This window comes from Mastacembelus armatus, chromosome 3, assembly GCF_900324485.2.
Source record: "Mastacembelus armatus chromosome 3, fMasArm1.2, whole genome shotgun sequence".
Taxonomy (NCBI): domain Eukaryota; kingdom Metazoa; phylum Chordata; class Actinopteri; order Synbranchiformes; family Mastacembelidae; genus Mastacembelus; species Mastacembelus armatus.
The window spans coordinates 11465172-11492823 of NC_046635.1; the positions used below are offsets into that span (position 1 = coordinate 11465172).

The 27652-nt window shown below is 38.9% G+C and overlaps 2 protein-coding genes across 5 annotated transcripts; one reads left to right on the forward strand and one right to left on the reverse strand.

The window, feature by feature from the left end:
• Positions 1-1673: 1673 nt before the first annotated feature.
• Positions 1674-22896, reverse strand: usp10 (ubiquitin specific peptidase 10). Of its 2 annotated transcripts, none has more exons than XM_026320506.1 (15): positions 22624-22896; positions 16172-16240; positions 15712-15757; positions 15299-15358; positions 12030-13253; positions 9794-9885; positions 9327-9436; positions 9195-9253; positions 9005-9108; positions 8636-8735; positions 7917-8097; positions 7013-7178; positions 6208-6352; positions 5386-5451; positions 1674-4659 (listed from the first exon to the last, which is right to left on the reverse strand). In XM_026320506.1, the coding sequence occupies exons 1-15, from the start codon at positions 22642-22644 to the stop codon at positions 4472-4474; spliced, it is 2631 nt and encodes an 876-aa protein (XP_026176291.1). In that variant the 5' UTR covers positions 22645-22896; the 3' UTR covers positions 1674-4471. The 2 variants fall into 2 exon arrangements, with proteins under 2 accessions (XP_026176291.1, XP_026176290.1); XM_026320505.1 differs by having other exon boundaries at positions 12030-13256.
• marveld3 (MARVEL domain containing 3) lies at positions 21587-27356 on the forward strand. 3 transcript variants are annotated; one of them, XM_026320507.1, is made up of 4 exons: positions 21587-21610; positions 24958-25203; positions 25361-25458; positions 26094-27356. In XM_026320507.1, exons 1-4 carry the CDS (start codon positions 21591-21593, stop codon positions 26702-26704), a joined length of 975 nt encoding a protein of 324 aa, XP_026176292.1. In that variant the 5' UTR covers positions 21587-21590; the 3' UTR covers positions 26705-27356. The 3 variants fall into 3 exon arrangements, with proteins under 3 accessions (XP_026176292.1, XP_026176294.1, XP_026176295.1); XM_026320509.2 differs by lacking the exon at positions 21587-21610 and adding an exon at positions 24096-24486; XM_026320510.1 differs by lacking the exon at positions 21587-21610 and adding an exon at positions 24474-24578.
• Positions 27357-27652: the final 296 nt, after the last annotated feature.

Here is a 27652-nt window from a genome sequence, read left to right on the forward strand (position 1 = left end):
GTAAAAAAAAAAAAACATACATTAAATGAATTAATGAAAATTTATTACAAGGATCAAATATATTTAAACTATTTTGCTTGCTAAAACCTGAAAACTAAAGTGTTCAACAGTGAAAAAGTACCTTTGAAGCAGAATGGATTGCCTGCTCTGAAAACAAAGGCTCACTGTTCACCTTTCTGACCTAGTTGTGTTGACCCAAATTGTTCACATTTCATTTCACGCAAAAGCATCATGTCAGACATTTGTAAGAACATATCTGGTCAGAAGCAAACTGTTTAACACCTTGTGAACATAATCATAACAGCACCCAGGTTTCCCATTCTCTGAACATACGCGTCTTTATTCTTGAACACCTCAGCCATTTGTTTCTGACCTGGCAGTTTGGTTCCTGCTGCAGCATTTAGAATCTTCATCTGATCACTGTTAACTGGTTTGAATTACTGTTTTCAATGTGCTGAACTTTATTACATCATTTGCTATTCTTTAACATACTTGACTAATCTAAGACTAAATCTGCACATACACAGTTGTCTTGTAGGAAATTAGATTTTTTACATACTTACCTTAAAACAATTTGCCAAAGTAGTTTGTGTATATTCTTGTATAACCTTTTTTTTTTTTTTTTGTTCCCTTTCTTACCAATTTTATCCTTTGTGACTGATTCCATTTACTACTTTTTGACATCAAATCATCTTTAGTAGGTGGGACCCTAGTTTGCATCTCTCATGCACACACACACACGAGCTGTTCTCCAGACACAAAACTGAGAAACGGTTTATTTTGATAGAGACCTGTGGAGGTCCTTGAACCTCTGGTTGCCATAATGTTTACTTTCTTTGGTAGCTGTGGAGTGCTGTTGAACCCCTAAGTCAGACTGCTGGGAGACCATATGGTGCACGAGGCTGATTAGAAAAGCAAACCGGAGCATGGATCGCAAAGGAACAGGAAATGCATAAAAATTATTCCTACGGGTGTAAAGAGGTGGTGGAATGCTCGAATAGTCAGATGTAAGCATAAAAGACAAGAATGTTGTAAAAATACGTTTTCATTCCCAACAAGGCTCTTAGGTGCATGTTGTAAGACTCGCCCAGTAAAACAGTATCAGAATCACTTAAAATGTCCCAACGTGTCCATATTGCATAAACTGTAACATGTGGTAAAAGCCCCATTCTGAGGGGTGGTTCCTACAGTTCTATACTCCCAGTGGATGCTGCTACAGTATGGCCATTAAAATTACTGGCTTGTGTTGGAAAATATGTCCTATAGTTTCAACAAACCACTCAAAAGCCTTAAAAAGGTCTGTGGGGAGCAGACTAACATACATGCATACACTCATTTCAAGCATGGCAGGAGACACTTGAGTATAGGCAGTCGTTTTTAAACTGGGTGTCCAAATGTGTAATTTTCTTTTTTTAAAAAGTAGATCTTGTCAGCCCTCAACAGTGCACTGTGGATACAGAGGCAGCCAGCAAGCCCGCAGGAGGGAGAGACATACTGTAACTACCACATATAATAGACACAGCATATTTGCATATGCTTATATGCAGGTAAAAGATCAATTAGGTATGCCAAGACTCCAGGTTGTTTTGGTTTATTTTGTACATCGTTCTGTAGACCAGCCCATGGTGTAGACTGCAGATGTTTTCAGGTATAAGAAAGCCAAGTAGTCTGACTGCACCTAATTAGCAAACTGCTTTTTGCACAATCCTTTATTTGAACAATAAACAAAATAGAATGCTGGAGGCTTAAAATTAAAAGACAGTATAGATTTTGTTTTTTAGGTCAATATCCCAACAATTCCCAGCAGACAATAGTGTTAGGAGTACATACTGAAGAGAGAGACATTGTTGAAGCATTTAACCAGCACATTTCCTGACCAGCCATTAGAGAGAGATAAAACTGTACAACAGAAAGTTTAAGGTGCCCATTTCAAAGTCCCAACTTCCAAACATTCTTTAAAAGGGGGAAGAAAATATGCAAATCAACAGTGTCACACTTTGTGCAGAAATGACTACAAAGCTAGCAACACAACTGAGTTATCATTAAAGTTATAAGATGAATTGACTGTCTAAACAGCATGCCGTTTCCTGTGAGATGAGTTGTGGACTGTGATAAGACATGGCAAAAAGACTTTGGATGGAGAAGGCATATAGTTTGATTAGGCAGGAGGGCCTTTATCATGTTGTCCTTTGGTTTACCTGGGAAAGGTTTCTGACTTTGAAACCCACAAGAGTCAATACGCACCACATAATGATGCTATATAACATAGAAATCTAAAATTAAAATTTAGTGTGTAATTTTAAAACATCACATTTAAATTCCAAATTGAAAAACTGAACTTCAGTGAACTTACAATCAAGTGATGGACATGGCAATAAAATCCATGTGTTGCTCTTAAAAACACAAAATTATTTTTACCTTGTACCACCTTTGATGGGACAACCACCTTCTTGCCTGTGTACCTTGTTTTAATTAATGGACAGGTATGTGTGAGAAAATGCAGTCATATGACACAAAAGGATTTTTTTGGATGAAGCCCAAAACCACAAACCTAAATCAAATACTTGATTACATTTTGCAAAGTGTTAATACTGAGATTCTGACACTGGTCGGAATAAAACAGGTCTTGAATGTGTGGGAGTCTATTGTGAAACGAGAAAATGACAAAATGGAAATAAATAAAGAAAAGAACAAGTTCAATTTTATTTGTTGTGCTTTAGCCTGTGTAACTTCTTTTCAAACACCAAATGCAAGCATATTTTTTTCGAAGGAAGCGAGAGCATGGAGGACATCCAATAAATGAATTTTTAAAAAAAACAAAAAAAAAAAAAAACGAACATTTTAGTAATGCAAACAAAAATCATCACAATCAATGAATGATCCAAAATCGATAACTTCAACAAAAGCAAACACTACCTTTTTGTGCGCATTTCTGGGAGCTTTTATGCAGAGCTTAGCGCAGATGTAGTCCCACTTCCCCTCAAAACTCAAGGTTTCCTTCAACTAGGAGGAAACGCAGAGCAATGAGCTATTACCGAGGTGTCAGGTACATTCCCCTAACTATTCGCAGACATTAGGCCTGCTCTTGCCATCTCACTAGGGTTAGAATCAGAGTGGAAAAACATCACACATTGAACCTAAGGCAGCCCCCACTTTCTGCTGAGTTGGGGGTAAGGGGTGGTGTGGCTCAAAACTACACCGACAAGCCACCTACACACAGGTGAAACCTTTAGAGAAGACAAAAACAATGAATGGATCGAGAAGGAAATGTACAAAGTAAACAAGGGGCAAGTTTTACAGTGGAATCTGTGTCTTGATTGGTTTCCATCTCTGAATGAATGTCTAAAAGTCTAAGTTTTTAGACAAAAGTCTAAAAACTAGTGCAGTCCTTCAGGACCCAAACATGTTTTCAGTCACCTAGATTTTTTTTTTTTTTTTTTTACATTTTGATCTAAATATTTGCAAATTATGCAACTGCCTGTCATATTGTAATCATCAATCAGTTTATACTCTGTGCACAGAAGCTTATTTGTTATTAAATTCTAAAGCGCATTAATATTTTTTTTTTTTTAGATAGCCGTTCTAAATCTAAACCCAGATACCATAACAAAGATCTCTCAAACAAGGAAACTTTTCAGTTCCCATCCAATGTACCACCTATCTTTATTTCCTGTTTTTGATGGCTCAAGTTGTACCTAGATCAAAAAGCATCAAAAAAGTGAGGAAATTGAGGAGGAGCAGGAGGAGTAGTTGGTGGCAGCAGAGAAGACAATCTGGCCTTGGGAGGAGAGACTCATGATAATGCTGGTGCTGGGCCTTTTCAAAGCACTAGGGCAAATTCAAATAGGCTTTTGAACTGCGGCAAATTCATTAGGCCAACAGTTCTCCTTTGCTAAAAGGCAAACACTGATATTTCTAGGTCATTTCCTTAAAAAAAGGTAATTCAAACAAGAGAAATTACCCCAGCAGTCCACTTGCAGCCTGTGGTAGATACTTCTTCCTGTGTGAGTGAGTCCACTGTTCGCTATGTGAGCCAAACTTCGGGCTCAATCAGAGGCGAATCTCAGGTCCTAATCTGTAAACCCAACCTGGCCTCTGTCTATTCAACAGTCCTTCCTTGCTGCTTTAAAAGTAAGACAAAAAATAAAAAGAACACACAGCAGTTGTGCACAGAGAAGAGAGCAGTCACAGGGAAACCTTTGTGAATGCAGCTTGTTTCTCTTCTTCCAAAAAGAAAAAAGAGACAAGGAAAGGGGTGTTGGAAAAGCTGGTTCTCAGGAAAGCAGGGACAGGAGGGAAGAAGAGGAAAATCTTGCAAGAGAACAAGTTGGGCAGTGTTCCTGTTCATTAGTTTGGTGTGTTTGTGTCGTGTAGATGTACGGTACTGTCAACGAGTGCATTTTGAACGTGTATGTATGTGAATATATTTGGGCGTTGTGTGTATGTTGGGATGGGTGTGTGGGATGTGTGTCTACAGCAGGTCGACGCGGCGGTAGTACAGCAGGTATGCGGTGCGCTCTGCAGTCTGCTTCACCACCTGGTACTGGTTGATGACCTTCACTGCCTGGTCATCAATGCGCAGCCAGCCGTTAAGACCGATGTGGAAGACATCCGTGGTGTAATGGCCGCCGGTCGCGCTGTTCCCATGGTGATAGACAACTGGTTGAGACGGGAAAAATATATTAGAGAAATGCAGGACATTTTGTCATCCATGACTTCCTTGACATTTAGTATGAGAAGTGATTCCATGCACCATTAGTTAGATAGTGGGAACTCGGCTATAAGAGGGCTCTGGCTGGTAAGATTCATACTTGCGACTACACAGGAAAACCAAGTGCTCACTGGCAGATGAAAGATCTGATTACACCCATCCATTACATGAAACAGTTAATATAGTGTTGATCATTTGTTCCTAATTCCTGTTTTCACACATCCTCTGACAGTTCTGAAAGGCTCACTGATCTCAATCCTTAGAGAGTCAGAAATCAATCCAATCAGCCACAGTATTCAGTATGGTATTGTTTTTTCCCCACATTTAGTACATACTTCTCTAACATACTAAATAAAAGGTTAATTTATTACAAATGGCCTTTACTTGGCTGTATGAAGAACTGGTTGGAAAACTTTGCAAAAACAATGACTAATTCCAAAAAAAAAAAAAAAAAAAAAAAAAAAAAAAAATCATTATGATCTGAAAGAACTTCCTGATGACCAAATGTACTCAGGAGCAACAGAAAGGGACGTAAAGTACCTTTGGCAGTACTGGTAATCTGGCGAATGAAGGAGTCTCAAAATGTGAATTAAACATTTCCAGTAATACATGTTATAAAAACTACAACAGATGTAATGTGATTGAACTATAAAAACAATAAAACACAAACACACCTGCAAAGAGCCTGTAGGTTCTTTGGCCTTTCACAACTTTGCTCCGCACTCCAGAGGACAAGAGGTCTGAAAGGAGATCACAGATATGAAGACCCACTGATTACACCAACAACTTAAAAGTGCTGTATTCAGTATAATTAGATACAGATTGTGCTGCTGATGTTCTGTTGCTGGTCTGTTTTAAACTGCAGATTTATGAGAATTTTTCCTTCATGCTGACAGATGAAGAAAGTCTTCTGAGTCTGCAAAATCTTTTGAAGATTTTTGTCAAGTGATCAAGTACAATTACAGAAATTATGCTTTACAAACTGCAGCTAAGCCTACATTTGAGCACAATATTCTAGGAAAAGCTATTTTATTAGACTTATTGATTTTGCACTTAAACTTCACTTCTTTTGATTTTTTTCTGGTGTCTTCAGCTGTTTTCCCTTAGTTACGCCTGATAATGATTTTGCAATCTGAATCAGTGTCTAATGCTGTGTGTCATTTTTATAAGTCACTGCAAAGCTGAGCAGACACTTACCATTTGAGAATGACTCACCACTGTCTATCTGAACATCGAAAAGTCTCTCTGGGGAACCATCTTTTGCCGAGAATAAACTGTACCGACCGCAGTGTTTATACTGGCATTAAGCATCTGTCCCTTACGAAAGCTAGAGTTCTTATTGAACTGAGTCATATGTACAGTTCTTAAATGTAATACGGCTGTCATGATTTGTCACAAAAAAATATATAAAAACAGATTTCACACATCTGCCATGCTGCATCCAAACATGTCATAATTAGATGTCCATGTCCATTCACAGGCAGATGGGTCCATACCTTTGCTGATCTCCAAATCAACAGGGTAATCAATGTTCTTGGTCAGTTTCTGGCAGCCTCCAGTCTTTTCAAAAACAAATCTCTTTAGATGGAGCACTAGTACAGGTGGCAGCTCTTCCAGAGTCACCCTTCGACTGATCTCAATCTGAAAGAAAAAACACAAGAAAGACGCGGTCAGAAAATACTCTCCAATGGGGGGAAAAAAAAGGTCAATTTTGAATCTGAACAAAAATTATTTGAAATTGCAGAAACTGCTCAATGAAAATATTCTAAACAGTAAAAAGAATAAAACGTGCAGAAACAAGGGGCTACATTCTGTTGGAATTACAAGTTGCTGAGCTCTTCAAGGCAGTGACACACTACATTTGGGACATTTTAAAAACTACATGACAAGAGTGAAGCTCTGGACCAAATTATATATAAACTGACAGATTAGAACAGCAGGTGTATGTTACAAAAACAACTATAAAGATGCCCATTATACAGCTGTGGCACAGATGTTCCTGCACCAGCTGTTCCAGTTGACTGCTTGTACTGTTTTCAGAGAAGTATTTTCTTGAGCAGTTCTCAGTGTTTGCACTCAAACCTAGGGCAACGGCGTTTGTGAGGACAGTTCAGTGTATATTTGTGTCCTATCCAAAATTACTACTTAGTGCACTAAGAACATCTCCTTTAAAGTACATCAAATCACCGAAATCTTTCTGCAAGTCGATCAGAAAATATTTGTTTTATTACTAATTATTTTGTAATGCGACAACATGTGACAATGACCTTAGCAACACACATAAAAGCAGCATTTGCATACCTCCTGCTTGGTTTTAGAAGTGTAGCCCTGGACTGACTCTCGTGCCACCAAGGTTTCTAGAGCTTCCTGGACAGTGCGGATCTTCTCGGACTGGATGTCTAGCTGCAGTGTAAAGAATGGCTGCAGAGTGGCTGACTCTTTAGAGTTTTGCTGATACACCACAGATCTGACAAAGAAACAAAGCACTCAGTTAGAAAACCTGAAGAAATGCCAGTAATACTTTTAGGATCTGGAAACCCCTCAGTAACTGAGGAGGGTTAATGTTTGGAATATTTCAATATCTGTGCCACTCTACTTATAAACAAGCCTGTTACTTTTTTTCCTCCCACATAAGATACTTAACATATGCAATTACTCTGACCAGTGCCTAAAGAAGTCTGTGGGTTATAGCCAAGCTCAGTGGGCATACACACCACTCAGCAAACACACACTCCTGTATTCCATTTCTTTCTGGTTGCAAGTATTTCTGAGAAAATAATCTTTTAAGACACTGTTTGACCCGTGCCGACCAGGATTGTGCCAGACCAGAACCTCACAGAACATATTATTTAGGCAGGCTACACCCGCACAGGTTTGCAATGTTCAAGCCACAATGGCTGTTATTCTGACGAAACATAGATGGTGGCAGACTGACTTTGTGAGGACACGATGAACAAAGTAATTCGGGGGTTGTATAACCAATCCAGTATAAAGACCATTCAAATATTACAAAAGGATGATGCAGTTTCTACATGCTAACACCATAATCGACAAGATGATAAAATTATACATTTCTCATTAAGTACAATATATGCAGGCATACACAGAGAAAGCACAAAGTCAGCCATCAGAATTCCTTACTACACAGATTTATTATTTTCATTTCACTTAGAAAAGTATTTGTGCAACACATCTGTCATCATACCTGATGTGCCCACCAAAGATATCAGTGATGGGAGTGCGGACAAAGTCAGCTTGTCGAGTGATGGAAGTCTTGTTTCGGGGACCCACTTGCTCCCACTCATCATCGCTACCTCCTTCTTCCTTTTCAGCAACAACTTCCTCCACACCTGGCTGGGACTCAGGTCCATTAGGTGTGGGAGCTTCTGTTTATATTTAAAAAAACAAAAAACAAAACTAAATAAAATGAACCCCTGAATCCCATGCCAGTGTAAAATTAGCAAGAATCTCAGTAGCATTTCAACTCATTCTGAACATATTAACACAAAATTTCTTTCTTTATAGCTATTGAGAACTATACTATACTATACTGGCACAGGGGTGGTGAATCCATAAAATGCATGTTGTGGTTGCAGACGTTCCTTTCTATAAAGCGTGTGCTGTTCGTCAGGGTCACACCTGCTAAGTTGCAAACAGCATTAATGTCTCTCTCCCTCTCTCTCCACTTTTGGTGTTCATATTACCACTCTGCCCATCATTATTGAAAAAAACTTTACAAATTCAAAATAGCCACTTCTTCTACCTCTAGTGCAGTTTGATTATATGCTGGAAAAAAAAAAAAGGAATTCATCTTTTAAAGAAGCGCACCAACATGTGTTGTGTGCACAGAACATAGACGTGAGCAGCGATACCTCATGAGTCTTATAAAAAGCTTTTGATAGCAAAAGGTTAAAGGATGCTTACTTTCTTCCTGAGGTGAGATGAGCTTTTTCAATGCCAACATCTCCTCGTGCAATCCATTGAGAGTGAAGCCAAGATACTCCTCCGCATCCTCCTGTCGACCCTGAGCACAGAAAAAAAAGGACATGGTTAACAAGTGAGACAGGATGTGTGGAAGCCTCATTAGGTATTAAAAGATAACTGTCATTCAAAGAGTTTCAATAATTGCATTCATTAAAACTGAATCAGAACTGACACAGCATGTGGAACACATAACTGCCTTTATTCAGTTGGAGATGTCTCAGCTCTATCAAGAACAACCCCTTCAGCGCTCTCTGTTCCAGGGGAAGTGTTTTCAAAGAGTGTGATCATCAAAAACTTAGAAATGCTTACCTTCTCAGACAGGCTGGACTTGATGAGAGTGAGCAGTCTATAAATGTATGTCGGCTCAAAAGGTACACCAGGTCGAATGTCTTTCATAATCTTATCACCAACAGCTGAGGATGCAGTTATGAATCATATGTCAGTGATACTGACAGGAAACAACACGAGATGTCTTTGGACATGCTGTGTAACATCTTACCTTGCTGTTTGGCTTTAGACGGCACAGGCATGTTGTTGAACTCATTCACCAGCCTTACACTGTCAGAGAAACCATGATGTCTAAGTAAAACATTTCAGCAAGTTCATATTTGCTTGCAGAGACAATACTTACAAGTTGTCTATCATGGGAGTGGAGGTACATGGTCTCTGTGTTTCATTATGCAGAGGAATGGACTTCATCAGGTGATACATGGGAGGGCAAGCAATCAGGGCCTGTAGGGTCTGAGTGTTCAGAGTCAGGGAGGAAAACAGCATGTAGGAAAGGCAATATGATAAAGCAGTTTATAAATATTTCTAATTTTCTAACTATTTTCATAAAACACCAACACTGGCTTTCTAGGGATTTTACAGGAAGAGGTAACACTCCCAAGCAAGTGTCAGCCAAAGAAAAACAAGTACATTTCACAACAGCACACTTTTTGTAAAACAAATATGGGCTTGACACGTTTATCTTTTGTGTTATTTGGCTCAACACCAATATAAGAGCAAGTCATACTGGCAAGAGCCAACCATGTAAATGTTTACTCAAGTCTGAAGGGTTAAAAGAGCCTATAGGAAAAAAACGGAGTGAAAGGATACAGCGTTGATATAGCACCAGTTTCCTTTGTTGATCAGTCCTCTCGGCTGCAAAGACACTGGTTTATGTATCAACTTCACATTCTCAATAAGTTCTGGGGGGATTCAAACAAAGACAATGTTCTTAAACAGGTAGCCCCATACATCTACAACAAACAATGAAAACTATGTAAGTCTAATATTGACTGCAGCATTTACAGTCAGTGACATTGTGATGCAGTGGTGAAGATAAAAGCCGACCATTCATGCAATCTTAGATGTATATTTTCATTAGAACAAAGCAAATGTTTCTCCTTCTTTTCCTGCCTCAAGTGACACCAGCACAAGAGACTGTTGGAATAAGAGCAAGAACTTATTGTACCACGCCTAGGAAGGGAGACTGTCATTCAGAAACACAGCTCCCATGGTAACGTGGACATAAATCTTTAGTATGGCCTAGTATTTTTATGTTGGCCTTACATAGGATGTCTGTATGTAAACATATATATTACAAAACACTAATATCAGAACAACCCAATCATTACTAGTTTCACTTTACACTGGAACCACAATGGTTTTAAACTGCCCCATTTCTCTTTTGAATGTGGCTCTGTTAATTAGAACCCATTTATCATGTCAGTGCTTCACTTTTTTATGAAAACCGTGATTTTAAACATATCCTAAGGTAACACAGTTTTAGAGTGAAGAAGAAAAAATTATGAAGTCTTTAAGAGTGCCTGTGGGTTAGTGTGGCCCACAAAGAATTTAATTACTTTCCATGCAGCAGGAAAGTGTGGCAGACTGCGACTACAGACAGTCTGAGTGGTGCAATGGAACTGCAGAATCACAGTGTGAATTTGAGACAGTATCTGTTTTTAAACAGCCATTTACTAGGTCATTTTATTATTGAGCACATGATGACAGACCGCTTGTACTCTTCATTTGCAATGCTACATGATAAAAAAAAAAAAAAAAAAATACTCTGCTGTTGTGTTTATTGCACCACTAATGCATTTTTCCCAATTTTAAATCAATTTAATCAGTTTTATACACACACACACAATACGAGTAGATGATCTGTGGCTGCTTATGGGGGTATTTCAAAGAGGACTGGTCTTTTTCAAGATCACAGCTCTGAGGCACTTTACACTAGAGCAGACTAAACAATATCAAATCAAAACATTCAAATAAAAACTTAAGAACTAAATGCACAGTACACAGAATAGTGGGGACACATTTCCATCTGCCTGTAACCGCCTTGCTGATCGCAGCCTGTCACACCATTCTCCCACAGCAAAGACAAGAGTCAAGAGCTTCAATATGACCCAAGGGTCATCAAAACAAAGAAAGCTCAAATACTCCTTTTAAGAGAGGAGAGCCCCCAACTTGAACACAGCACAGTTCCAAATAACTTGGCATAGCGAGATACTCTCCATGTTGTATCTGTTTGCAAATTTGTAAATAAATGAATCTCAAAGTAATCTTAACTGTGCCTGGTTTTGTCTTTGCTTCAAAAGGATTCTTCTCCACATGCTGCCAAACCACAAATGTTTGGTTTATCTTTTAGCTTGAGCTAATCAATAAGATGTTTTAAGAAATCATTTTGACTTTTAGCTGTGATTTAGATTCAGCAACAGTAGAAGCTGTCACCACTGCATACTGAATTTCTCTTTTTAAGAGCAAACATACCCTTTGTTTCGTGTCAGGATCATGTCTGTATAATGGAAACAGGGCATTCTATCTCCTTTTCTTCAAGTTAAAGGTCTAAAAACTACATTTGCACACAATGTACTACATGTTGCTCTTTAAATATTAGCTGTAGAGGGGTTGTCTTTAAAGGAAGACAAATCCAAAAGAAGAATTCAGCTGTGTTGGGTGAGAAAAAGTGGGTTGCACAAACCTATGATTTAGTATCTGACGAGGCAATTCAAATGTAGTACCACCATCTAGTGTTGATCAATTGAACATGAAAGCAACATTCTTCCCTGTGGCATGATGTTACTGAGTCAAACTGAGCAGCTCAAATCTAATCTAATGAGGACATAATCAGCAGCAGAATATAAACTTTGGTCACTCATCACTTCTACTTTTCTCAAACACAGAACGTTTGAAAGTATACACTCAGGAAGAGTGAAGAGTTGGAACTGTACAACTGTCTCAACATTGCCACCAAGTGGACGGGGAGTGAATTTAGCAGGCACATAAAACAGCTATGAGTAGACATTTTTAAAGATATATAATGTGCATGTTCATAAAATACCTGCAAGTTTAGGGGCCATAGGATCCTCTGATACATGGACAGGGCCATCTTTGGCCTCCCCAAGTTTCTCAGGCTGTTCTGGTGTGGGAAGGGAAGGAGTCACAACTTCAACAACATTCTTTACCTCCACAAAGGCCTGAGGGCCCCCAGACACAGGCTTAGAGTTGTGGAAGAGGCTGGCCCAGGATTTAGGGAGATTGGCAGTAGGTGCAGCTGGAATTGCAGGTGAATGAGCCTGCTCTGTCACTACTGTCTGGGCAGCAGCATCTGGGGAGACCTGCTGAGCCTGCTCCCCACTATCCCAGTCTTCTTTGTGTCCATCTGCACTGGTGGGAGTATCAGGCTCTGAAAGCCCATTGGCAACCCCACTGTCTGCTACCTCCCTTCCCTCCAGTTCAGTAGTCAGATTGGAAGTGGCAACAGAGGGAGTAGCTACAGCAGCTGTGGGAGGAAGAGGAGATTTGGAGCGGGGGCTGGGTGGTGTATCTGAAAGTTCGGGACTCTGTGGAGCCAAATGATCTGGCTGCTGATCTGCAGTCCTCGGCCCCTCTGTCACCTCTCTGCTTTGAGAGGAGGATGAACAGGAGGAAGATGCATTGGTGCCATCTGATAAAGAGGCAGCTCCACCTGTTAAGTCCAAAGAAGAGTCATCAGGGCTATCACAAGTCCTCTGATTGGCAGTGGATGAAGGGGCAAACTTGGCTGCCACCACAGCAGCTGTTGATGTTGCCATAGAGACAGATCCAGGGGTGCAAAGTTCAGCCCCTGACAACGCCACATCCTCAGCAGTGTGGTGCGGGCCACCGAGTGCATGCCCGTTCACTAGTGCTGTCACAGGCGTCCCATCTGCTGCAGTGCTGCTGTTGTTGCTGCCAGGTGATGGGTCCAGGTAGTTGTAATACCCCGGCGGACGCTTTTTCTTTTTCTTCCTCTCTCGCTGTCCCAGGCTGCCGGGGAGTCCATCCATGTCCTGGCAAGACTGATGATTGTCCAGGACTGAGACCTCAGAGTCTGGACCATCCAATGAGTTGAAGTGGGTCCCATCAGGGACATCGGTTGCTGCAGGAGCTGTCTGCTGGACCACCTGACCTGACTGGCAGCCCAGGATAAACTCTGGAGCCTGGGGGTTGAGAGTACTTGACACTTTGTATAAAGGGTCATTCACCCCAGCAGGCGTGGAATCCATCACCTCATCAACACCAAATGCGATGTGCTGACAGTTGTCTGCTGCAGATAACATGTCAATCAATTAGAAAATGCAAGTTTCGTCTTTAAATACAGTCTAAATATAAAAAAGAAACCGATGGATTGTACTCTTGGCTGCAGAGCGTTATTTGTGAACAAGTAAGCCATCACTCTAAAGGGGTCGTGGGAGCTCTGACAGGAGTAGACATACCAGTAAGAACAAATAATTCCTACTGGACCTATTTTTAGCTTCAACAACTACTGTTGTGTCTATGCTCAACTAAGCCGCATTCTTTCCAGGCTTAAGTGAATCCCTGAAGAGGGGTGATCCAATATTTCCAGGGGGACTCTGCAAACATGGGGCTATAAATTCTACGATATGCTTAAATGATATCGTTGTTCATTTCCTAATATGATGGTCATTAAACGGTCAGATATGAAAAGCTGCAGTGGAGGTCTGTGTTGACCTGGGAAAAAAAATTGCTCTGATTTTATTAAAACTGTTCAAATGATTTTAATCAATGTTCTGATGAAAAACCAGATGAGAACTGTTGATGTACATAATTCAGTAAATAGAATAATACAAACAAATTTAATTTATATTCAAAAATTAAACTAAACTTTTGACTGAATTTTATGCAAAAATAGTCCACTCTAAAGGCAAAATACAGTTTGTAGAAAAATTTAAATCAGTATTGATATTATTTAAACAAAAACGCTTAAATGGCGGTAAAACTGCCCCACACACAAAATATTCAGGCTGCTATTTAATACGTATTTGGCAGTTCTGACCATCATGCTTTATTTTGAGGTGTGCTGAATTTGTCTTTACAAATAATCTCAAGATCAGGCCCCTTGACAATATCATGAAGTAACCTGTAAGAGTGAGGCACAGACTGTAACCATAACGAATCATCTTTGAAAGGTTAGACTTACCTAAATGTAAACAATTTATATAGATTAAAGTGATGCAATACACTTTACCAACAAAACAGAACAAGATGACATACTGGAAGACATAACAAACCTACTACCTACTGCAGCACTACCCTATGTTAATTTAAATTAACATTAAATATTATTTTACAGATGATAGTGTGAAGTCCATTCTAATGGATCCAAATGTAATTTTTTTTTTTTTTAAAAAAGGTGATGGTGGTGGAGCAATTTATACATTCTGATTTGAGAAAGACTGAAATGCCATGCTGTAATGCAATGTAAATGTAAATTAACCATATTCTCCACAACCCACTACAGTTAAATCTGGTGACAAAATATAATGAAAAAAAAATAGCCATTGCAATTTATCCTAAATAAAGCCAGTTTGGTAGTTACTATGATTTTACATACTGATGTCTTTGTTGTGTTTTGTCATCAAAATGCCCTGAAAAATAAACTTGGAAGGAAAACAATGCATTATAGTTACAGTTACAGAAAAGTGCATTGTTTAGTTAAAATGTGTTGCATAGCAGCTTAAATAGTAAATTAATATGCAGTGAGAGGCACAAAGTGGGAAAAAAAAAAAAAAAAAAAACAGGAAACATTAGTAAGAGCAAATCAGAAGATATCACCTTAGTCCTTAATTAAGACAGCTGACAGGTCACCCAATGTCTAAACCCTGATATTCTGGGTTAACAGGGTAGGAAAACAGCACCTACATCCTTTACTGAGATTATCGTCTTCTGTTAGTGTTACCAAAATTATATTCCAAGACTGTAAAACACATTCAACATTAAAACCTTATTAAGCTAAGGCTAAATATGTACACACATGTTAGCAACCACATAAAACCATCTCTATGCCCTTAGCAATAAGCTATGATTGTTAAACTGTTCAAAAACTCAAAATCAAATTTTAACTTAGAGCCCTACAGGGGTGAAAATGCATTATATGCAAGAGAAGATAAGATACTTAACAGTATCTTGGAGCATGCAAAGCTCTACAGATTTAACCAACAGGCAAGAGAAAGAATACAGGCACAAGGTTTAGAAAGCCACCAGTTTTTTCTGAAACCTGGATTTTGAGTTTTACAGCAAACGGACAACAGCTAGTCAAGCCACAGGGTGTCAGGCTCCTCAACTCACCGCAAACCTGCAGTCCAATAGACTCCATAATATAAGGTACAGCAGGAGTGCAGTAACTTCCTAAATAATCAATACAAATCAAAGTAAGGCAAATGTCATGTGCAGATGAGTACCATTTCAAAGAAAGGTGGCTGCTGTTAAAGTTTTAATTGGTGGCTCAAAATGTAAAAAATGAAAATAATGTATTCTTAAAATAAAATCTGAGGATTTGTAAGTCATTCTTAATATATACTGTACTGTATGTATAAAAACTAGCAAATAATGATCACATTAAAAGCACCTTCTCTTGTATTTTAAAAACCTGCTTTGAAAAACTACGGAGCATAAAAGTCAGCTCCTGAGAGGGTAGGTTATTCTAATGCTAATAAATCAACACATTATGTAGCAACCTAGTGTATGTGAAATGTACGTACCAGAAGACTGACTGACGCACGGGACTTTGTCATTGAAAGGAGGAAGCTGAGGAGACAATACAAAAACTAAATTAGGAAACCACATTTAAAAATTACAGCAGTGGTGAGGAATTGAATCAATTTACTGCAACTAAACACCAGAAAGTGAAAATATATATCCATCAAAAACGGTGGTAAAAGAGGAAGTTGTTTTTGATGTGTTGATTAAATTATGTAGGCTTTGAAAACGCAAGAACTATAAATGACAATATTCACATGCAAAAAATGTCATTTCAAAAGAAATGTGGAACATTGTAATGTTTTGGCCTGAAGCGTCTGTTCCACAGTACTGGTGTGAACCATTTTGTTTCCTGTCAAATAAAATCTTGCTGACCAGTAGAGACTGCCAGATTTTCTGTAAATTGTCAACCAATGTTTATTAATGTAAAAACAACAACTACCACTTATTCAATTTTCTTACCTCGACATAACAACGTGGAGTCACAAAAAACTGATTGATCTCATCAGGGCTGAATTCCCCAAAGATGTACTGTAGGAAGAAATCAATACAGCTATTAGCTGAAAAGAAAGGCAACACTGTAAAATCCCCAAAATGTTTTCCTAATGTGATGCAAATAAAATAAATAGGTAACTGATTTTTTATTGCCTGACACATCATTAATAAATCAAAAAAGAAGAAATCACAGGTTTAAAAAAAATAAAGGAGTACACAGTGAAGGACAGGAGCTTCCACCTCACAACTGGAATGAATTCAAAAGGTGCTGTCATTGGATATCTAAGTACAAGGACTCTCACACAGCCAGGACCGCAATGCTAGCTTGTACAAAGGTAAAGCACAACATGAAATGATGAGTCATGCAGTGTTATACATAAACTCTGACCACAAACAGCTCAGATCTGATTCCAGGATTATCTGTTCAGAAGTTTTAGGACCATCGATGACAGAGCTATTTGACATTAGTGTGCTTGTGATTTTAAAAACTACATGGATCCATAAAGAGAAGCCTCTATGCACCAGTCCTGTGTCAGCAAAATATCTAGAGCAGGGAACAATTAAGTTATGAAACGGCTGATGACTGCTTGTATGACACCACTACATTTCCTCAGACACATTGTTCAGTTATGCCACAAAAATGACACCTGAACTGATTTGACATGTGGACCTCAACAAAACGTTAAACTTCTATTTACTACAGGCATATTACATTATCTGCTTTTTTTCTGACTAATTAACCCAGTTTTGCAGTGACTGAGCTGCAAAATCACTATGAAATCTCATACAAAATTTTGAACAGATTAACAGAGTGATGACTTTTCAAGCAAACCATCACTGGTTGTAGTTTCTCATATTGTGACGATTTGCTGCTTTGTCATGTGAAAAAAAATGCTGAATATCTTTGGGTTATGTACCAGTTGAATGAAACATGCTCTGACTGGAAACCTGGCAGACTTTTTTTTTTTTTTTTTTTTTAATCCTCATATTTCATAGGCAAAGACAGAGAAAACAGATTCATTTGAAATGTAAATAATGGCAGCACTACTAGGAAGAGTAAGGGTTAAGTGACCTAAACCTGGATAGAGTATTTGTCTGTAGCTAACAATATAGCAAGCCATTTCATTAACATGTATCCTTGGGCTACCCTAATGCTCAGACAACCTTAAGTATTGGAGTACCAAGTAGCAGATAAACAGACACTAGCAAAGTAATTAATATTGGGAAAGGGAGGTTTGCTAAAGAAGTAAAATATATCAATCAATGAGAAGCAAGTGCTATATTGCTCTGTCTTCTATCATATATTATTCAGTGCATTTATTCGGTTTTCATTTGTTATTAACTACATTGCTGACCAATTACCATTTGAGCTTTAGCGAAACACTGCACTATGCCACCTAAGTGTCCACATGAGGACTGAAAACACAAAGCAACTGAGAAAAGGTGAAATGGACTCACCAGCCACGCCGTTAATCCTCTCAGTGCAATAAACAGTGGACCGTGAAAGGGGACGCACAGAGAAAAGAAAGTGCAGCTCAAGCATATGTAACTCTTCAGAAACGAAGCCCTGCACTAGGGCCCACACTGCTGAAATGGCACTACAAGCGACCAACAGTCAGCCATAATCCAGCGGCCTCAGGATGGCTAATACAATCACAACAGAAAGAATGCCCCTTTGCTTCTTTCTGCTAGCATGCCTCACGTGCCACACTAAGCTTCCCTGGCTGTTCGTTTGGACTGAGGATTACAACAAATTAGCCATCTGTATGATTTCAACACAGTTTAGTGATGACACCACAGCCGCACACTAACAGAACTATAGGAAGGCTCTATCCTAACAGAAAGAAGATCTGGAGTAGCATTAGAATGTGCTATTTTCTGACAAATTTCAAGTATGACAATGCAGAACTATCAGAGTAACAATATATAAACCTGCACACATTTAAAATAAATGAGCCTCTGTAATATTGTTTACTGTTGGCCATCGTTACAATCATGACTATGGGAACATATACATATTCCAACTAAGATTTAATGGCTCAGGGTCACATAACTGTGGTTAAAAAAAACAGATTGCTGCTCAGACACTCTGTACTCTGACAATAAAAGTGGTATGCAGTGTTATTAATGGACAACTTGGCTGAGTATAAAAATGTGCCAGCACAACTACAAATAAGGTCAGACTAGTTGTCAATGAATCGCTGGAACATGACTGTGTCTTGCTGCAATAGTAGATAGTAGTAACCGGGAGAGAATTATTACAAAAGCAGTACAAGCAGTACGACACTGTGACTGTAGTAAGCTATCTGTACGACACTGAAAAAAGGTATTATTGGGATTTATTCTGTTTAGATATCATGCTGGATGAAAGCAACTTTTCAGGAGCTCAACATTCATTTACTGATATGACTAGCAAAGGGCTAAAAACAACCATCTTTGTATGGTATTACTCCTGATTTCTCAAGTTACCTGAACTGCCTGATGCCTACAAGGTATGGAAAATAAAAGGATGAGGTGATGACCAATCCCACCCCCATCTACTGAAAACAATTATCCCCACAGTCAACACTGTTAAACTATGACTTAAACTGACTTTATGAACCCTGTTATTAATTACAATTCACAATGAGCTAAAACTTTAGTAACAACTAGCTAAAATTATTTCAGTCCAATAACAGCCCTGCAACACATTCTACTTTACACAATATTCAATTTCTCAAACAATTATTGTAGTAACTCACTGTCCAATTCATGGTGACAATTATCTTTAGTTCTTTTAATGTTTACTGCAAACTTTTGATACTTAATAGTTATTAGCATGCTAACATTTAGCAGGGTAATCTGCAAATGCAGGTGTTGGTGCTGGGAATAGTAAGGCTTGTTGATTGTCTGCTTTGGAAAAGTGTGATATTTGACCTGTAGAAAGGCCAGATGCAGAAAAAAATGTCTCAGAATCACCTTAAAGTTTGTGTTCATATTACATGGAGAATGAATGTTTACACCAAATTGAATGGTACCCCAAGCAATATCTGAGCAATTTTAGCCTGGACTAGCGTGAACTGGAAACAGTAAAGAATTGCTATTGAATTTGCAACACTTCCGGTTCATGGTGTTAGGAATTTTGATTCTGTGTGCATTTGAATGACTAAGACTTAGGCAACTCAAGAGAGCAGTCTGATTTGTTTGTGCATACAGTGTGTTTTCCCACAGTGTGGTGAGGATTACTATGCCACTCAACAATTTATGTTTTGGTGGAACATTGGGATGAACTAAAAAGAGACATTTCAAAAATAAGGAGACTGTTGCAATAACTTAACAGTTGCAAAAGCACTTTAGAGCCATCCCATTACATTGGGTGACTTATTACCATCAACACAGCCTATGAGGTTTAAATTTCTACATGGCTGCATTTTTAATCTCAAGAGTAGTTTGATGTCGGCAGATATCGGTGTGCATGCACTGGGAGGAAGCACCGCTTTACTAGTTTTATGAGTTGAGAGGAATAGACTACAGTTGCCAGGTTCAGTGTAATAAGAAATCTCACCCAAATGCAATGTATGTCTAACCTTGTGTTTATATCATTTTTGGAAGACAATTTTCAAAGATATAGAGGCATTAAAAATAACATGCTGTAGCTACACAGGCAAATGCACGATGCTTCCACTAAAGCAAAAAGTCTAGGTGTTAATGGGGATGTTTCAGTATGGATGTCAGGTTTTTCTGAAGTTGTCTCCACCAGCTTAAGAAAATCAATACCTACATACACAGCGGTTCACCACAAATTGCTAACAAATTTTTTCACATTAAGATAGAAAACTTATTTTTTGCTTTGTTTCATGGATGTGTTATTCCTCAAACCAAACCATTCTTTCTATATGATTATGTATCTACTATGTGCTCTATGTTATGGCACAACGCTAGTTTCACAAAACCATGACGGCTGCGGCAGTTGGAAAAGCCCAACTCGTATGCAAATGAGGTTTATTGTAAAGGTTTTCAAAGACCTGAGGCTTTAAAAATATGGGAGTACTTCTAATTATCAGAAAAACAGTGGTTTGTATGCTGTGAAAGGTTTCGCTGGCAGAGCTATGCACTAGCACCTGAAGAGAAAACACAAAGACCCTATTCTGGATGGTGTGTCAAACCCCAGAAAAGGCTAAACGATTATTAGTGTTGTATTAAATTACAACATAATTTCGTTTGGATTTAAACTACTGAATTACATAATACAGCCTCTTTCTTTCATTATGTTAAGAGTCATCGGTTTAATCCTGCAACTTTGCACTAAAATATGTAAACCTTTATTTACGTTTTGTTTGGTGCTGCAATATACAATGATATATGATTTTCTGTAAAAATACTGCCAAACAAAATGGTCAAAATTATTTCTTTGAGAAAAATAAATCATGTAGCTTACACAACTTATCAGTAAAATAGTCATTAGAAAAACAGTTAGTGGTAGCCCACCCCAACCGGTCAAGGCAGATAGCCTCACAAACTGAGCCTGGTGCTGCTGGAGGTACTGTCCGTTAAAGGGGCTTTCAGACCTTTTCTTTATTGTGATTTGGTGCCATACAAACAAAGCATGGGCTAAAACATATCACTATAAGCCCTGTTCCAGTATCTCTCATAGCAGCTCAGCTTTACTGAATAAAAGTAAAATTAACAGTAATGTTAGCATGATACTTTTAGGTGGCACATTTCTAATAATTTATTAATACAACAATTATACTAAGAAAAAGATTCCTGTCTGCTTTTATACCACGACCTGTAGATACAAATACAAAAATGTTTAAGTATTTCTAGATTTACCTGTTTTGCTGCTTTTGCAGTTGGTGTCTTGTTCTACCTATGATTATTTGGCTGCCCAACCAGTTCAACAACTTTCTTTTCATTTCTGTTTACTTGATTTGAGTTCTAATGTCAGTTTTCTGGACTTTGTGCCTTTTCACTCATTTTCCCTGAATATTTGCCATTCTCATAGCATGCATATTTATCATAGCAAAACTGTCATGCACCTACACAGTATTTATACAACACTTTTTGTAACAGGAAAAATGGTTGCCAATAGGCACAACCAAACCTAACAAAAAATTTTTTTAACAAGGGTCCAAGTTTGGTTACACAAAGAAACTGGGCAACTGTTACACTAGAGATCTGCCTATTAACACTTCAATTATGCCATTTAAAAACTCTTCTGGGTGATGAAATTATATATACATATATAAACAATGTATAATTTGGCATGAAATGTTAATATAAGACCCATAAACTGAGCACTGTGTTTGAATGCAGTTGAGAAAGGGTTTCCCCTTGAGCTTTCACTTGGCTGAACAGTGAGCCAATAGAAACACGCATTTATAAGGTCAGGAAGAAGCGTGAAAGCATGCAAGAGATAAGACTTCGGTGAGGTTTCCCTTCCTATGCTCGTTAGCCATGTTTGTATGTCTGAATTGTGTGTCAAAGTTGAAACCGATGAAGCATCTACCCTGAGCTTAAGACTTATTGGACTTTGTCTCATGTTAAATTCAATTACTAAAAACACTTATACACGATAGCTAACTTTGTCTGAAATAACACCAAACCTGCTAAATCTAAGTCCTACAATGACCCACAGAGTTAGAGCACTCTCACTCCGCAATGTGCAACCCCAAGCCAGTCTTTAGTTGTTTCCATGTCAAATAAATCCACGAAGGCCCACACTGTCGCATTTGTGTTTAGCTAAGCAGCTAGCGCACTGACACACCAGACCACCTGTGCAAAGCTGTTAGCTTGCTACAAGCTAAACGAGCAACACGCGTTTGCTAAATTGTAGATCCGCTGGTCAGAAACGTAAAACTGTCGGACGCAGATGATTTCACAACCCGTCATTTTGGTTTCCAAGTGTCTGGAACAAAATTAAGTGTCGGTTATGAGCAGCTGTGAACACGGGCTCGAGGAAGGCCTGTGACGGCGCTGAGCAGATGGGCCATGCACACACGCAGCACTTTTCTTAGTCACTTTCCGCTGGGAAATAACACGTGACACTTGTGGGACCCCACACCAAAGTGCCACTAAAATGGTATTAAACACGCGTCCATGTCTGTGAGCTAAACGTGTCTGTCACATCGTTAGAAGTGCACTAAACAGTAGCGATGTCTCATTTGAATGAAGAGACCTAGGCCCTGCTAGCTCCCATGCTGCTCAATGAGGGGGGCATTAGCAAGCACTTTTCACTACTTACACCTTCAATGACACAGCTAGCCAGGCATTTCAAACAACAACACACCCAAACGAGTTGCCATTATCAAACAGCAATAATGTTATTGTAGGCCAAGCTGCTGTACAAATTAAAAACGGCCGAGAGTATTTAAATAAAGTTACACGACGTGCAGCAAGAGTTATTTGGAAAGCTAACGCTAGGCAGCTAGCTGAGCTACCTGGTTGCTGTAAGAAGCCATGCTCCCGGTGAGGCTCTCTCCCTCCCACTGACAAGACGAAAACTCTCCCGGGAAGGTGTTGTAGGTTTGTAGTGACAGTTACAGAAGGCGTCCTACTTCGACATCATTGTCATTTCCCCAACGCTGTCCTGGCACTCGCAAGTTTTGATCCATGCAAAGCATCAGCGCTTCATACTGCTCGCCTTGCCGTCACCGCCATTTCTGTCTAGCATCGTCCTGCTAGCCCAGCCAGCGCGCGCTCGCTTGTAGTGGCAGCTAGAGCTCGAGGAATAGACAAGCACTTCCGGTGATGGTTTGCTTTCAGACTTCACAATAAAAGTCTTCATTCTACGGCGGCCCTGAGAGTTTATGTTTAGTGTAACACATATAAAATGTAGGGCTACTACAACCCCTTGTGTCATTTAGAAGTGTAGATGTTTCCAGAGATAGGACAAATACTTGACGGTATATCTGTCCAGTATGTGAATTTGGTTGTGTTTTCTTTTTTTTGCAGCACATGAATATCATGGTTATGTATAGCTCTATCCTTCCACTGACATACTGTGGCCTGTGACCTTGGGGTGCATATTGAGCAATAAATAAACTTATGCAGCATTGATGTGATATTATATTCAATCTTTTGCAAGTGCGCATTTGAATGTATAGGGTTGTTGTGTTAAGCATACTTGTTTAGGAATGTGTCAAAGATATGCACAAGAAGAAAAAAATCATTGCAAACTGGATTTTTTTCACAGGGTCCCCTCTTAAAACATGGCCCCAAGATCAGCTAAAAAGATGCTGTGGCCCAGGAGTTTTCTGATGCTTTGCTGATTATCTCAGTTTATTAAGACATCCATGATAACAAAGAAATGTAAGCAACTGCAAAATGGCTACAAAGAGGCATACTATGAATACAAGGACACCCCAAACAGAAACAAAATATAGCTGACTAAAAATAAATGTAAAACTACAAAAAGGATGACAAATATACAGTGATACAGAAAGGTGCAAAAGAAACAAACTGAGCCAATAAACAACAAACAGACAAAAAAAGTACAAAAGGCTTAGGGTTGAAATGGAGCCACTTTCAGCTGGATTCATTATGATGATGGTGGTGGGAGATGTTTCTTTTCTTAATAGATTGCAACCTGAGACCAGCACTGCAAGCAGCTATAGCTTGAGCTCCTTCCTTGAAATGGAAATTCCATTATCTTCTTGTGGTCTTGAGTTGTTGCTGACTTGTATCGGGAATTGCACGATTATTACAATTGGATTAATATCTATCCTATGTAATTACAGAGCCTGGGACTAAGACTCATTGGCATTGCTCGATCCCACTATTAAGTGACATTTATTTTGAAACGTATTTGTGTTTCCCCGGAAATCCTGAAGGTTATCTTAACATTTGTCACGAGCTTCATAGTTGAAGCGTGACCGCGTGCGCCCTGTGCGTTCACGTCCGGGTTGGGGCATGAATCGCAAATTCTAATTTTCCAAAGTTGAGCACGACTGAAAACTACATATTAAAACAACCGTCATGGTTTAGATTAAACTCTAACGAAGCAGCTACTGTCGTGTAGCATTTGGATCACACCAACCACTAAATGAAATCTCGTTTTGCTCTGTCATAAACAATATCTAAAGTAATACTATACAATACAATGCGACACACACAATTTTAAACATTCAAAATTTCGCAGTCTACTGTGAGCTGGGGAAAAAACGCTTAAATCTTCAGTTTCTTGGTATAAATTTAAATTATCTTAGAGAGTAGTGGGCGTGGCACAACAGGTGAGTGTCAGGAGGAAAGGAACTCTCAAACACAGGAAGTTGGGAAATTTGTGTTGCGTTGTTAATCCAAAGGTAGGAAACAATAATTCATATCCAAAGATTGTATCTTTGTATTATTCGCGAGCTTACAACTACTAGATCGCCTTTACCTAAAAACGGAACAGGTAAACACTAGTGAACCTCGCCAAGGGGAAGGCCCACATGTCGCATTTGTATTAAACTGTGATCCTCTGTAAAGAATGGGCTTTGGAATGCAACTTTAAAATGATACTAGCACGTAAAGGTCTAATTTAATCTGTTGACTTTATGTTCCTCTTAAATGTCTGATCCCCAAAAATCATAGTTGTTTTTTTTTTTACTAGCAGTTTTATGAATGAAGAAGTCTCTGTCCTTTACCTCACCTAGCCATTAATCTAATCTTTATTAAGGAATCCTTCACGCTGCTTTACTGTCCACAGTGGCAGTTACAGAGATACAAGCCAACTATCCACTTTGCCTGTTAGAGTCTTTAATAGGATTCGTGTCCATAATCTTCTTTTGTAGGCAGGGGAAGATGCCAGAGAGGGGTAAACCCCACCACAGGAGTGATGTGTATGCACAGTACAAGAGCAGAGACAGGGACTATGCACAGAATGATCGTGGTTTCAACCAAAAGCCAAGGCACATGGACGAGAGAGGCTCTGCTGATGACAGGAGGGCCAAACAAAACAGACAGAAGGACATGACAACTGCCTCTCACAAGGAGCCACCTGCTTACAGAGACCACAGTCATGAAGGGCCCTCAAGACTGTAAGGGGACCACATACTTTCTATAAACACTGTAATGTCTTTGACACAGACTGAAGACTTCCTATGACAGGATTATAGAGTGTCTTGGATGATATTTTTAGATAAAATGAGAATTTGCTTTCTACCACTGACAAAAAAAATGTATTTGTTGTTGTAGGTCCAGAGAGACGTCAGTGTATTACTCAGAAGCGGAGTATTATGAGCAACCGCAGAGGCAAGCTCTTTACAATCTCAGATACATCTTAACCAGTAGAGGCAAGTACATTTATTTTATGGTTCTTCTGGGAAATATTAGTTGCAATCAAAGTTCCTGCTTGTCAGTGTGTTTTTAAAATTTGGTAGGTGTAGGATGGACCCTAAATATATTAAACAATATAAAACAATAAAAATGCTATATAAGCACAGATAAAAGTGCACACTGATTGAAAAGTCAGGGTGGTGGACTGTCTGTTCCTTCAGCTGTTACACTGTCAGAGCACATATTCACATAGGGATTTTTTTTTTGCAACTGATCATTTGCATTTAGGGCTGCAGCTGCTATTTATTTTCCCATCTATCAAACTGCTGATATTTTTTCCAATTCATTAATTGTTTTTGTCAAAACAGTAAAAGTGTCCCTGAGACTTCAGAGGGTTATACGTTATGTAATTTCATGTCTTGTTTTATTCATGCAAGAAAACCCAAACATATTCATCTTATTATCATATAAGACAAAAGGAGATTATGCACTCATCAGAGAAATTATGACCAGCATGTGTTTGGCATTTTTGCTTGGAGAAAAAATGTAATTTGTTGTTGAAACTAAAATAAATTGACTTGTCATTTCAGCTGTGGTGTCATTACTTTATGCTGACATATGTTCATTTCAGTATTAATTCTGTGTCTCCCAGGTCTCTGCCAGCTTATGGAAGTGTGTGTGAATCTGCTTATCATCATCTGTGCTGGAGTGCCATACAGCAACAATGGGGGCTACCAAGACCTGGCCAGCCTGGGTGGACTCTACCATTATTATTACGGTGGAGCCGGTGCCTTCACTGGAGCGGATGCAGACAAGGTTAAGTTACTTGACCAGCAGTTCCATCAGCTGAAGCGGCCTCCCTACATCTTCACCATGGCCTGCGGTGGGGCTTTAATGATGTATGCCTGTGCCATGCTTGCCTTAGGGATTTTCAGAGTCCCTTACCGCTGGCCCCCTGTATTACTGGGTGAGGCTCTGCTGAACTTTCTGATAGGCCTGGGCTACATCCCTGCACTGGCCTTCTACTTTATTAAACTGCAGGAAACCTACAATAATCCCATCTGTAAGGAGAGAGAGCAAATGTACACGAGCAAAGGGCACAAGGGCTTTGACTGCCAGCTCAACGGTGCAGACATTGCAGGTGGTCTCTTTGGGGTGGTGGGGGTGTTTACTTTCATCTTTGGTGCAGTGTTGGCTGTCAGAGCTTTCCGGTCAGTGCGGGAGCTAAAGAGGCAAAGAACAAATGAGGATAATAATTTTTAAGTGGCCTTTCCTTTAAAATCTTTCTAGAAAACAAGGAGGGTTTTTTTTTTATACATATTGTTTGATGTGACTGTGTATTAAGTTTTGTTGAATGTGATTGGTGAATCAACATTTTTGTGAACTTTTTATGCTGAAAGTTTTAATAATGTAGTGTTACTCTCACTTTTCTAGTTTACACATTTTTGTATGGTGTCTTATTTTTTTGTACATTTTGAATAAATGTATAGGCCTTCTATACTTCTATACTCCAATGGTATGGTGGTCAGGTATTTTTTACTAGTCATTTTTTTAATAACATTTGAAAATACTCTCCTCAGTTTCCCAAAGGCATCTAGATATCCTTCCTTTTTTTTCTAGAAGAGTCAGTTGTGTGGTAATACCAGCCTTTACCAGCTACCGAAGAGTGAGGTCTGCTTATGTTATCCAGATACAGTCCCTGCTTACATAATTTAGCGTCTGAATCTGGATACAGAAGGGTTTGTAAAATGCTGATCGATGTCTTTCATGGAACCAAATGTCTCTAGTGCTTGAAAGAGAAATGTCTAGTTAACAATGTCAAGTCTTTTCTGAACCAAAGGAGTTCAGCAAAGCGTCCACTGCTTTGAAAAAAAATTCTTATATTATCTTGGTTTGTGTGCATTTAAAATGACAAAAGCCCAACATGTACACAGTATTTATAAGCAATTAATGATATAATTGTTCAGCTTTTCATTATTTAAATCAACTGAAAATAATAAAAAATTCAGTTACATCAAACAAAAAAGAAAAAACATGGCTAATAGGATTTGTATAAAATTTAGCCCTATTTTTACATGCTGTAATTTGTCAATCATTGTACTTGAGGTGTGATTCTAAACTTCACCAATAGATGGCAGATCTACTGTGTTTACAAATTTACTGGTGACTTCATATGGAATTGATAGTACATGCTGTATTTCTAGAACAGCA